Source organism: Gavialis gangeticus, unplaced genomic scaffold (assembly GCF_001723915.1).
Source record: "Gavialis gangeticus isolate Ggan-Ray unplaced genomic scaffold, GavGan_comp1, whole genome shotgun sequence".
NCBI classification, from domain to species: Eukaryota; Metazoa; Chordata; order Crocodylia; family Gavialidae; genus Gavialis; species Gavialis gangeticus.
Window position 1 is genome coordinate 254,023,474 of NW_017729032.1, and position 14,076 is coordinate 254,037,549.

The following is a 14,076-nucleotide window of genomic DNA, read 5'->3' on the forward strand; positions in this document are numbered from 1 at the left end:
AGCACTGACTAAGGGTGAAGTTGTGAAGATATATGTTATACTTATACCGTGTTAAATCTGTCGAATGTTAAGCGGTGTTAAAGTTAGAACATTCTGTGAGCAGTCACAGAATTAAGGGTTACTACTATTTTTTGCCTGCACAACTCTGACTTGCCACTAAAAGGCTGGTGAACAACGGCAGGGCTTGGAGCCAGGATACCTGAGCTTCATTCCTGCTGTGAAGTGCAATGTGCAACTTCACCCTAAGTATTTGACCACAGTAAAACAAAAAATAACTGAAGCCTGTTACCATAAAGAATGGCACTCAACAATCGTGGTGCCCTCAATTAACTGGGGGTGTGTGTGTGTGGGGGGAAGGTCTTTAGGGTCAACTTTTTTCAATGCCACATATCCAATCAAATTGTATATGCATTTTGTTAATTACTGTACATGTGTGATTGCAAAACTGGGGAGGACTGGAAGGGAATAATAGATATAAGTTGTTTGAGGAACTGAACAATTAACAAGAACTCAGAGATCCTGGGGTCCAACCTAAACACATCATTTTTGGGGGTTTTGCATTTCCATAGATACGAACGCTAGTTAATCTTATTTTTAGCTTTCCAATAAAGCAATTCTCTTGAGAAGAAATAGGCATGCTCTCTCTTTCTTCTAGGGCCCTGCCTGTAAGATAGGGTGTGGCTTAATTTGGGTACCCCAAAAATTGGGGCATTTAAAACCACTTTTAGATATTATATATCTTGTACTTCAAACTATTAATACCAATAACTGAATTCCTAAAAAATTATTTGTCAAATCTGTACTAATAAAAATGGCTAATGATTTAGCTTGAAAGCAACATATTGCGTCTATCCAATTAGAAACCTTAGGACACCAAAGTCCATGACTCTAAACAGATTATCAGCAAGAGTCTGTTGGCTGCTTTGTTAGCAATTAGCTCTGGAGTACTAAATTGGTTAGTACGATCTGTCATTTTATGGCTGAGTTTTAAGTTGTAAATATTCTCATGAAATGTTCTATTTTTCTCTTTTTCTTTCCCCCCCCCTTTCTTTCAAGGTAGGCATTTTATTCCCTCTTATTTTGCAGATCCCTTTGCACATTTTTTTCAGCTAACTGCTCTTCTTAACCTCACTTGCAACCGATCCCCAGCAGTGCTGGTCACTGACTTCACAGCAACTCCTAGATCAGTGAAAGCTCACTTTGCATCATTCATCTGAACTTATCTTTTCCTCTTTTGAGGAAAAAAAATCAAGGGGAACATTTCCCTTGTTAGATTTTCAGGGGGGTGACATTCATCTTTTATTGGGACATACTCATAGAAGAACACTGGTGGATTTTCAGAAGATACCTTGAAATAAGGTTGTTTCTTTTAAATTTTACTCTGCCACTCCACATGAGATGCATTCTAAGGTCTTACTTTTGGTGACAACTCCTTCTAGCCGAATGATGTTGGGATGATCAAACTGTCCCATGATGCTTGCCTCTCCCAAGAAGTCTCTTCTCTGCTTTTCAGTGTATCCAACTTTTAAAGTTTTGATTGCTACTGAAATTTCCTTCTTAGAAGGAAGTTTTAGACGCCCGCTGCACACTTCTCCGAATTCACCTGGTAAAGTAGAACAGAGGCAAAATATGAATTCTAGTTATTTCTTTAGGACTGTAAGGGGGAAGTCTTGCCAATAGCCAAGTCACTAATGTAATACATCCTTTGGTCAAGTTACAAAATGGAGGGTCAGTGACATTTGTTTTAAGCATGAGACCTTCAGACAGTTATTTAACTTAATTATGCCTGTTTTATATACTTTATCTGCATCAGAGGTCCTGATGCCTCACTGAAGGAGTACATGTTGAGATCACCTGAGAGTTCAAGTTAGGTCTAAACTGCTGCAGTGTGGGACAGGAGCAACAGAACCAATTGATTTGATGCAGTTACATCAGAGTAGTGAGGCATTCCCATGAACCGTGTCCTGACCCACCACTCAGTAGAACAGAACAAAATTAAGTGGCTTAGTTATTTCAATGTAAGTAGTGAAAAACTATTACAAGAGTTTGGATGTAGATGCCAGAGACAGTCTGCCGGAAAAAAAAGACTAACCTTTAGTAACATTGCTCCACTATAGCTCAATTTTGCAAACATGTGTGATGACTATTATGGGTTAATATTGACTATATATACACACAATATAGCTTACTGTTGTTGCAAGACAAAGCCTTTCATGAAGTGCTTTGGGATCCTCAGATGGAAAACACAAGACATTTTTAATACTATTTTATGCAGTTTCCTTTGTTCTTTGTTGGATACACATTGGCAAGACAGGACCCATGTAAAATACATAAGAAAAATTATTTTATGTTCCATGTAGGCAAATCAAAATTTATAGATAAGTTACTAGAATGTACTTTCTAGATGCCTTAACACTGCACTTACATACAATCTGGATTTGCTTTTTTCCAAAAAAATTGTCTTAGAGTATTATTCCCTGTATTTTAGATATAGAGAAGTTATGACTTTATACTAAACAATCTCTAAACAATTGTATCAGGTTAGTTTTAATGCCTTTAAAAAAATCAGCTAGGGCAGCTTTTCTTGACTCCCAGTAATTTAAATTTGACACATTCCAAGAGGCAAAATAACCCCTCCCCAAAATGGAAAATGACTTGCATATGCACAATCCATATACGAGGCATATAAATAACCACTTCATTATAGCCTATATATCATGATACTTCCCCCATGTGGTTTACTTAAATGACATAGAAAACATTTTGTTTTGAACAGACAAGAATGGAATTGCAAGCTAATGTTTTTTTCCCCATAAGGCAGCAATGTCTAGAGCTATTTTAATGCCCATTTTCTACTGATAAGCACTGAGTCAGCCCCTTTTCCTCAAAATGGTTTATATTTGAATGTAAATAGCTCCTTATGTGTCATATTTAGTCAGATGTTCTGGTGTAGAAAAGTCTGACTGGGAAAGGAAGAGCTACAAATCTGAATCTGAACTGATTAATTTTTATGTGAATCAAGAATTTTACTGAAGTTTTTGAGTTATACATTATATTAAGAATGATTATACTGTTTATTCATTAGCTTTTTACCACTTAATTGGTGCGTCTACACATGCATTTACTGAAGCCCAAATTGACTTTGGTGTAAGCTACTCTGGAGTAAGCGTGTTTGGGCAGGCATTTATACATGTGGGGATTAGGGAGCCAATTTGTACCAAGTTCCCTGCAACCCTGCAATGGGCCCCTGCCGCCATTGTGGGGAGCTCCAGACTCCCCCTGGGTGCTAGCCCAGGGGCTAGCAGGGAGCACCAAGCCAGAAGACAGCTGTCTCCTAGCTCTGGGGGGCTGCCTGCTACTGGAGTGGGGACAATGTCCCCCTGCTCCAGCAACAGGAAGCTCCTGGCCCTCGCAGCTGGGGGGAGGGAGCTGGGACCTTCCCCATCCCTACAGCTTTTTCCAAGACCCATGCCTCAAATCACCCAATCAGGGCATGGGGCTGCAAACTTTGCTTGACCAGGACAGTTCCTGGCCAGCCCTGGGCTGCATAGGGAAGTCTGCACGTGCAGCCCAGAGGTGGCTGGAGACTGCCCAAAACAGGAGTTTCCAGCCACCTCCAGGCTGCATGTGCTTCCTTGCACAGCCTGGGGCTGGCTGAGAACTGTCCTGGGCAGGGGCAAGTCCCAGCCAGTTCCAGACTGGGTGGGGAACTTTCCTCATGCAGGGAAGTCCCAGCCCCTGCTCCACAATCACAACTGCAATTACAATCATGGAGTTGGAGATGGGGAGTTTATTCCCAACCTCAACTCTGAGATCGCCAGCAGGAAGGTCTCAGTGCTGGCTGCTCCATGGTCACGGGGCTCAGGCTGGGGGATAAGGGTCTCTCAGCATCCCATTCCCCAATCGTGATGGTAGAGTGGGGGCTGGGGGATAAGGATCTCCCAGCCCCAACTCCCCTACCGTGATCTGGGTGCAGGGGGGTTGGAACTCCTTGCTGCCAGGGCAGGGGGACATAGTCCCTGCCCAGGCTCCCATGGTGGAGGCCGCCCAGGTAGCAGGCAGCTTCTGGGGGCAGGGAGATATCTCCTGCCCCCTAGTGGATGGCTGACCAGGAGCAGATTTTGCTCCTGGTCAGGCGTCTATAGGAGCACTATAGCACCATTACTAATCCCAAATAGATTTGCAACTTGCATTTGCAGCTAGCAAATTTACTTGGGATTAGGGAGGTTGATTGCAAAGCAAGCATGTGCACATATAGATGCACATACTTGTTTCACAGTAAACTATGCTAATGTGAAGTTAAGTATCTCATGTAGACGTTCCCAATATGTCAGTCCCAAATGCAGTAGGATTATTTAGGCCAATAAAGGCATTTTAAGTCATTTGCCCACAGAGATTCATTTTGACATTGATGAGCTCATTATCTGTGCTAAGCAGTGTTTGCAGAAACTGAAAATGAGTGCATAGTACAAGAATCAAACATTTTGAGTAGATAACCTTTTATGTAGTATGCTTGTTTGAGTGGATTTAGTGCTCAGAGAAGCACTGGACTGAAAGCCCTCATTACTAAAGTTCTGCCTGTTTACCTATCAGTAAGTCTCCCCACTCTTTTGAAAGTACCAACTAATGGGCACGAGATAAAAATCATTCTCCACAGTCTAGGAGATGGAGAAAAATGGTGTCAAGACAGATTGGTTTTAGTTTTTAAATATAAACTCATCTTAGAAATTAACATACATTGCTTATTTATCTGAAGCAGTGGCATGAACCTGTAACAGCTTTTTGTCACCACTACCCTAAGTTGAAATTCAACCAACGATCTATAGATGAAAGTCTTCATATCCCATAACCAAATCTCCAAGCTACCCAGTACCCAAGTAGGATTTGCTAGTCTGCTAATACAAATACCTATCAAAATTTAATGGAATGAAGTATTACTCAAAATATCTGCACATCCGTTGCAGTAAAGTACTAGAATAGTACATGTTATATTGTAGTGACATTTTCTAAAATTAAGTGTTTTTACAGAGTACAAAGCCACTCACTGGATGAGAAAATATATATTTTAATGATTTCTGAGGACTGTGGGCAGCACAGTTCTATTCCAGGCTCCATATATATCATTAAAACTCCTAATAAAAAAAAATCTCCTACCAGCTAAAACTGCCAGTATGCTTTGTTAAGGGCAAACAGTGATATAGTTGATATGTTAGCAACCATTCAATACTGTTATGACATCCTTTGAGAGGAAGGCCAAAAGCACGACTTTAAAACAGGAAAAAATTGGAAATGTATCTTGTGCTGTAGCCTTGTATTTGCTTTTCTATATTTTTAATGGCCTGAAAAACTATTAACAAGCAAGTCTTTTATAACTATTACTTGGTCACTGCCAACCAGACTTATATTTATGATTTCAGCAAGCTGAGTACAGAGGCAATCAATCCTTCATCTCTGACCAGAGTCAGGAATGAGCTGTTTATTTGATATTTGTTTGATTTTTGTGAAAGAAAAAGTTATGCTTCATGTCTTTCGACTCTCTGTACCAGTTAACAGCAATTGTGCAATTTAGATGCAAGATGAACCAAGAAAAAAAAAAAGATGATTTATAAGAACATTATATTCTTCCTTCAGACCCAGCATGTAAAGCCTGTTGACCTAATTTTCAGAACTGTGGAAAACTCATGAACATTACTGAAAACAGTGAGTATCGTAAGCTCTTCTGCAAATTATATCACATAGTAGCAACACTCCTCTGTGGACTGTGAATATTAAGTGAGTTTACTTAAATAAGACATTTTTTCCAGCTTTCATGTAGATAGTAAGTGTAAACAGAAGTGACAATTTTTGTCAGACCTGACCTCTGAAAGTGCCCTATAGCTGTGACCAAATACAAATGCATGGCCGCAGAGCACTTTAAAGGAGACTAAACCAACAAAAATCGGAACCTTCATTGCATGAGGGTTCAGATGAAGATGTTCTAAAATGGAGTGCCTTCATTAATGTCTGTCTGCACACACCAGGAGCAGGGCTGGGCTGAGTGCACCATTGGCCAGTGCCCGCCCGAGAAGTGCCAATGGCACTTCCAATTTTGCCGGCAGCCCATCTGGTTTTGCTGCTGGTGCTTCCAGGGTTGGCAATTGGCTGATTGACCTCTGGAGACCCCCAGAGTCAGGCGACACCGGTCACCTATTCTGAAGACAGCACTGTGGCTGGGAGGAGGGATAGGCAAAGCTAGAGGAGAGTGGTTGCAGACTCGCAGCTGCTCCAAATTGCATCTGAATCTCTCAACCCCTGGGATCCAACAGGAAATGTCTGTTGGGTTTGGGGGATCATTGTAATTCATAGTGCTTCCTGCAAAGTGCTACAAGTTACAGTGGGAAGCTGCACTTCTGTCTGTGCCTAGTGTCATGCTTTCCAAGTAGCTGAGTATCACAAATTAATCCTTGAAGAAACTGTAACATGGTGGTTGGGGTACTCCAAATGCATTAACATTTGGTCTCTTCACATACAGTACAGATGGACTCTCAAAGATCCTGGGCTAGTCCATATCTATGCTGGCTGACACGTAAACTACACCTTTTTTGTGTGAGCCATTGCTCTTCATCCACTTTAGCTGAGCCCACATGAGGGAAAAGTGATTGGATTTCAGCAGGAAATTAGGTCTGTCAACAGAAGGGCTTTGCATACTGCTAGATATGTGATGGTTTTTAAGAGAGAGTGCTGCTGGTTGTCTCTGATGTCCATCAGGTATTGTTTGCTGCTAAAATGACACGCACAGAGGTGGTGTTGCCTTGGCTTCAAACCGATATGCCCATTTGGATAATCTAAACAGACATTATTGGAAAGGCTCTATAGGATATAAATCTTTTCAGGGGATCCAAAATGTTTCATTAAATTGGTTGTTTGCTCCATCACTCAATTACATTTTGTTAGGAGTTTAGACCACAGAGCTTCATAGCAGACAAATCCGTGAAAGTGACTACTTCCTTGATTTGATTTGATTTTAAATCTAAATTTCATGGAATCCACTCCTCCACCACAGATGGAGAGTCAGCAAAACTAAAAGTTTCATGAGCTTTGTGAGCCTCATCAATCTCATGGATATACACTGCAAACCTTACAGAAAAGGTAGTGTCCAGTCTATTACAACTAAACACATTTTGATTGATAGGATAAATATTAAATGGGCTTTGATTAATTTGGACATTTTTCTATAAGGCTGTCCAAACTTTAAAAGAAAAAAGTGAACACTTAAGGCTTAGTTCAGCAAGGGCTTCAATCCATTTCTATTCAAGAAAACACTCCCCATGTGCTTAAACAACCTTTAAAACCAATAAGACTTAAGATACACTTAAGCTTTTTGCTACACTGGGTCTTTAAAAGCATCAAGTAAATTGTTCTAAATGAAAGAACAATCAGGTTAAAACCTGAAACAATTACTATCCAAGTTGTATTTTCTGATGCTCAGCTTCTGAAATCCTCCATGTTTCTGTTCATGAGAAAAGGATGTACCCTTGTTGCACCAAGGTATTCAAAGTCATGTGGATAAAGGGACCTTCCCTGTTCTTCCTTATTAAAGTCTCTGGATAAAGCCGAGTGGAAATATTTGAAGAACTACTCCAGTGTTGTGATTACTTCACAGACCAGTGTGTATAGTTCTTAATTTCATGCTTTAATGTTTTAAAGAATCCGTATTCGATACAGCTGCTTCTTAATGCAATGTCTTTATCTTCCTCTGATATTATTCACGCTTGCATCTATAAAGAAGGTGACTGATGGGCAAGGAATGCCCAAGACATTAGCTCAAATGGCATTTCAGAAAGAAGGTTGGCAGTATCCTCAAATTGAAAAAGTGTTCCTGCAGATGCTAGCTAGAAACATGGAAGCTGGGAGAGCAAGCTCTGGGGTATGACATCTGCAGGCATTTCATGAGATTTGGATTCTATTAAGGGCATGCTGCCATGAGGCAGGAGATGCTAGAGGTGCTGCAGAGGGGTACAGATTCCCCATAGATTTATTCTATGCTGCTGTCAACTCCCTTGAGACCAGTGTGGGTCAAAAAGAATCTGCTGGTTTTGAGGGTCAAAAGCCACTGCCACTTTCACTGGGGTGGAGTGGTTCAGGGAGAAGTTTATGACATCCTTGCCCCCTTAGGAGACCTTTGGTTTTGAGGCTTATCTGAATATAAAACTCTTTTCCCCACTGCCATATATTTTATTTATTAATTTGTGCTTACTGTTCAGTCCTATATGCACTGTGATAAAAATAAGTAATATCAATGAGTTACACATGCTCATCCACACATACAAAAAGAGTGTATAAATGTTTCTGGTGATGTACCTTCTGCTTTTAAGATTCGCACAATGTATGAAGCCTAATATATTCATTAGGTATCTTAAGATTCCAGCCTCACAGAAATATAACTTGGGATTTTGAACCACTCCTTTCTCTCCCTCCCCCTGCTACTTCTAAAAATCCATGTGCAGTGAGTACACTGCTTCACTGCTTTTACTGAAGAGGATGGAGAACAGTGCACTCTTGTGGGACAAAATTAAAACCAGCAGTAGCAAAAAGTCTACTGCCAAGGAGCATAATCTGACTTTTTCCTAGCAGCAATGAAGGGGAATAAAAAGTGTATGAAAAATTATTCCCTTGTTGGGTTAATTGTGACGTATGTGGAAAGCACTTGCTCAGCTTTCTTAATGAAATGCTACAAAAGTGCTTGCTGAAAGCCTGTTCCTTCTTCTCAAAATGTTAATGAGATCAGTAAAAGGTTAAGGAAAAAATTAGGAAGCTTAAATAAGAAATACCATAAAACAATATCTGATAAATTTCAGGCTTAAAATACTTCCATGGGGGGTGAGGGGAGGGCTGAGATTTTACAATTATCTACTGCGCTCTGACACGTCACATGAAGAGGAATGGGTGCCCATCAAGACCATGGATATCCTGGAACACCGACAACATCATTCAATAAGACACTTGCATTCCTGTTCCAAAATCTGGCCATCTTGACTGCTTGCAGATGTTAAAAAAAACCAAACAAACCCAAAAATGTGGTATTAACCAGAAGAAGCAGCATGTTATTTGACCCAGCTCTTCAGCATCTGTATAGATCAGGAGCTTCAGCAGGGCTTTTTGGTGCTTTTATGTAACAGCTGATTCAATCAGCTATTAATTAAAAGGAGCACCTGATCTATACAGACATTGGGTGAGCTGGGTCCAACTAAAGCAATGTCCCTTCTGGGCACACGCTGGGCTTAGCATGGGAGTGCACTGAATTTAAAGTAAAATACCATTTTGGGTTTTTTTAAATGTCTGAAAGCAGCTTACTGTTTGTTTTAAATACAATCTATATTAAATGGCATTTCTATGGCCCAGACAGCCAGTAACCAGTCAGCCAGGCTTTTGCTCCTAAATCACTAATTCAAACTGAAAAGCTGACCAAAATCAATTCTGGGATCAAAGGTCACCACAACCTGATGGGTGGGTGGTGACTAGTATGAAGTGAATTCCAGGAGTCAGCTGAGGCCATATACGGTGTCCATATACGAAAAACAAAACATGACAGCTTCAAAACTGGTTGCTATGTTGACAAACTGCAGTGAGACATGCAGGACTGAATGGGTGTAAGTCTGACTCAAAAAAAAAAGTTCAAGTAAATTTTGAGAAACTGACTTGTTATCTGTACTATGTCTGTTTGGGAGAAAAGCATAAGACCTGTATGTCCAGAGCTGTTAATTCAGAACCTTTCCATGGACTAAGTTCAGTTTCAACAATTGCTTGTTTCTTGCCAATGCAAAAAACCCAACCCTGTAGTGAACACCTAGCTCGGATGTGTGCATTCTGTATGGATCCAATCCCAGACAATTCATAAATATTAACTAGCATTCAGATTTAGATTAATAAATTCCACGTATCAACTCCTCCTTTTAGTTTGACTTGTTAATGGTCATTACCTGCTCCAACAACTTTATCGATGGCTATATTGATTGCGTCCAATTCTTTGGCAAACTCATGCACAGCCTGGTTGGGGTCTTCATAGGTATGTGGGTCTACATACGTTCTGAGGCCTGGAAGTTTTACTGTTTAAAGACAAACAGAAAGAGAGAGAAAAGATCATGTGGGCTCAATTAACCATATTAGGAAAATAGGAGAAGAGCAATAAACAAACACACACCAATCACTATCAGAAAAAAAAGGTGCATTGCTTCCCCAGGTTGTACACAGGATGATTAGCTGCTTTTGAAGGTTTCTGAGAGGCCAAGAATTCTTAATAGCTTGTGAATACAACATTCAGGAACACACATACCTTGCCCTTCATTAACATATCTGTTTTCAGATAGAGACCATAAGGTTTGAAAGCAGGCCCTCAGACACATCTGAACTTGAAAAACTGGCCTGCATTTGAATATCAAAGTACTATCTCATAATGTCCACTCAATGTTTAGATACTCCTTTACTTTGTTTTTTTCAGGGTAGCAAACAGAGGAAAAAACTAAAATATATATGATTTGGAATATATACAAACAAAATTTTCACGTTCCGAAGAATTGACAAACCATCATTTATGAGGAATGCTCAAAAGTCCTCTAGAGTTAGTGGCAGGCTGTTGTTGCTAATTCTGAGACAGACAATACTGAGAACAAAACAATTTTTCCGTTCCAGTTTTCTGACCTGTGGTTTTTATTTCACCGGGGGCAAGCAGTATGCTCAAATAAGTGCCTGGGACTATATGGCTTTAGGGGCAAGTCACAAGCTAACCTAATCTTCCCCACCCCCATCGTCAGGGCTGGAAGGAAAGGAAACACATTGTCATCCCAGATCATCCCCTCTGGCAATAGTGCCAGAGGCAATCTAAAGACATTTTTCCACCCTTCTGTCGCTTTATAGCTGGGGGCCCCCTTCCTGCATGAGTCTGATAAATTGTGTGGCTGGCTCTGAATTCATTTTGTGTGCCACAACACTTCTTTAACAAAAAGTAAAATAACCACCATCCTCAGGAGTATGCTTTCCAAGTATGGCCTGAAAGAATGTGTCAAAACTACTGACCTCTGCTATGGTTTAAATGTGCTTTTCAGTGCATATGATAAGGAAAATAATAACCTTTTTTTAAACCATTGGTTAAAGTGTGGCATTGTTTCAACAATAAACTGCAAACATTTTCTTGCAGGTTTTATGAAAAGTAAATTTTATGGAGATTTATTGGCCTCAGAACTGACAGGAAAATTGCAAAAGCAAGTCCCCATATTCACTGCCTCCACAACAATGCCAACTAAGACTCACGCTCCCAACAAAAGGGCTGTGTGGTATATGCGCACTAATAAATGATGAATGTGTTTCCTTAAAGCATCTGATGATTAAAGAATCATTTGCAAGTAAAACAAAAAGTAATTGGCCGTATATAGCTGTTGGTTAAAACAATCTCGTAAATGCTTCTCTCCATCTATGCTAAAGGTATGTCAAGGCTCCCCCTGCCCCCAATAAAAATAACAACAATTAAAAGCTTCTGCTTAGTAGGTCTGCTGATTTTTAATGCTGACCCCAGAGGTTCCCAAGATCAGGTGATGGTGACTGCAAGGAGAATAATCCATTCAGACCAATAATTAAGGGCAGCCCATATAGTCACTGGGTTCTGTCATGAAAAACAGATAATAAACACATGTACATGTGTTAAGCTGCACTACTTTACAGCTCATTCTGTGCAAACACAATAATTTACATTTCCATTTTACCAGCATGAATTGCCCTAAGGGTAGCAAAAAGTAGAAAGGGCCTAGCCAAAGAGGGCAAGGGGAGAGGATCTGAGGAGGTGAAACACATTTCAGCTCCTTTGAAGTAATATTATAGGATTTGTAATAAGGCTGTAGGGAATAGTTCATGGCTGGAGCTTTTTAAAAAAAAAGTAATTCAGAATAAACTAACTGAAATAAACCAGCTGCTGTATTTAAGATGCAGAAAGTTTATGACAGCCATGGAAGTTACTTTATCTTCTTGCAGTTAATACAAACAATTTTTTGTTTTTGTGAGAAAAGCTGGAAAGGAACAGAAAAATAGTTTCAACAGTGACACGCACATGCAGAAAACTTGACAACTCTAAATATGTCTGCATAATCAGTAACTCTTTTTGGGGATGTTTCTCAGAGAAGTGATCAAGACCCAGAATTCATGACCAACTGGATTCATCTTAGTATCAGCATGGCACTACTCAGAAAACAGAGCGTAGGTATCCAAAGCCAAATGAAAAGCAATCTAATCCACACGAATTTTAACTGAGCTGACAGGTTTTGGAAGAGTGATTGTGCCATTCTGTTGTAAAGCAGTAGGGAGAGCTAACTCTGATCTGTGATTTGTCTGTGACGCTTATTTTTTTAATGGCTGCTTTTATTTTATAACCTAATTAAATTTGAATGATGAAGCTCTAATGACATGGGGCGCATACAACTGAATGGATTGTTTGAACTTAGTTTGTCAGCTGCCAAAGTGCAGCACTAACAAAACTCAGCACCAGGTGCTCCAAGAAAAGAGGGAGGGAGTTTGGGGCAGGCGGGGACAATAACTCCAGACAAAAGAATGATATTAACTGTCACCTGCCAATTGTCCTGCTGTAACTGTAACTGGGAAACAGTTCTAATTTGCAGCTACTGTGGCATAACCCCATAGTATGGAATGGTAATGCAATTTTTCTTGGTATACAACCAATTGCTATATCCAACAGCTCTCTTTTGCAGAAGGTGCAGTGTCTCCACTGCTATCTAGAAAGTGATATAAAGGTAGAGCATAATTTTGCTGTAAACCAAATTAAGTTTAAAATGCAGTACCCCAAATAGTATCGATGTATATATGCACTGCCAGGCTGTATTGGTGTCTTAAGTGCATAGCATATTTTTAAAAGTGCAATCTAATCACAGCAAAGACTAAAGCATATGAGAGACTGGAGAGATTTCATAACAAAAGGGATTGTTACAAGAGAATCCAAGAGAAGCTTTAGAATAGACATCTTGATTTTTTAATTACAAATTGCTATTTACTGATTGTAAAATAAGGCCCAGATCCAAACACTACTGAAATCAATAGGAAAAAATCCTATCCTGGACTTTGGATCAGGCCCTCAGAAAGCATAGTGTGCTAACTGCTTCACTCTTATCATCAGACAACTGAACATTAACAAATTAGAGAGGACATGTTCTTGGAGCAGTGAAAATTGTAAACAAGACCACACTTAATTGACATGCTTGTCTTAAGAAACCTCTCCAAAGTCTCAGAATGCTTAATTCTAATCTCAGTTTATTAGCAGACCAACTTTGTAAGAAAACCTTTCTCCTTGATACTTTCAGTAATTGTCAAGTCAGGTTCTGCTAGTTTGGGTTATATTTTGCTTTGGAAAAGTTGCCTTTATTTAGATTTCAAATGTTTAATAATAAGGAAGTTTATGCTTTTCATTCAAGTAATGCAGAGCAGAATCAATGTAATATTGTATTATTTGAACACTGCCAACACTATGTTGCTCATTGCCTATCTAACCATGGTGGAAAGAAACTGCACCAAATATTAATTAGTTGGATGAACTCTCCTGCTTGACACAAGAAAACTTTTCTTTCATTTATATCTAAATTTAAGCTAGTTGCCGAGTTGGGGATTAATTCAATAAAATATATAGAGTCTTTCATAACTTACAATGTCCATTCCCAAAATGTAGCCTCTTCTCATCAGCACCATGTTTAGACTTGTTGTATCCACAAAATCTACAAGCAACAGAGAAAAATATAAAGAAACACATATAATTTTACATCTTAATCGTTCGATCAAACAGAATAAAATGTTTTCCCCATAACAATTAAATACCTATTTGGAAGTTTAACAATGTTTCCATTCTCTACCCTATAGAGTCAAGCTATGTTCTCAGGGAATTCAAGGAAATTAGCTAATGAGAGGATTCATTGATTTTTGACCCCTACCATTTAATTTTACAATTGCCTAAGAATGTGTTTATAGCATTTTTTAACTAGTACTGTATGACTGGTGCTGCTCATATTAGCAGGCTCATTACTGAGTAGCAGTGCTCCAATTTCTCAG

The 14,076-nt window shown here is 39.5% G+C and overlaps 1 protein-coding gene across 2 annotated transcripts in view; it reads right to left on the reverse strand.

The window, feature by feature from the left end:
- Positions 1 to 14,076, reverse strand: part of EPHA3 (EPH receptor A3) — a 405,788-nt gene that overhangs the window by 79,277 nt on the left and 312,435 nt on the right. For both annotated transcript variants that reach the window (XM_019525737.1, XM_019525736.1), the window contains exons 9-11: positions 13,678 to 13,745; positions 9,960 to 10,085; positions 1,418 to 1,603 (exon numbers count right to left, since the gene is read on the reverse strand). In XM_019525737.1, coding sequence (XP_019381282.1) covers positions 1,418 to 1,603; positions 9,960 to 10,085; positions 13,678 to 13,745 — 380 coding nt within the window. The remainder of the gene's footprint in view (positions 1 to 1,417; positions 1,604 to 9,959; positions 10,086 to 13,677; positions 13,746 to 14,076) is intronic.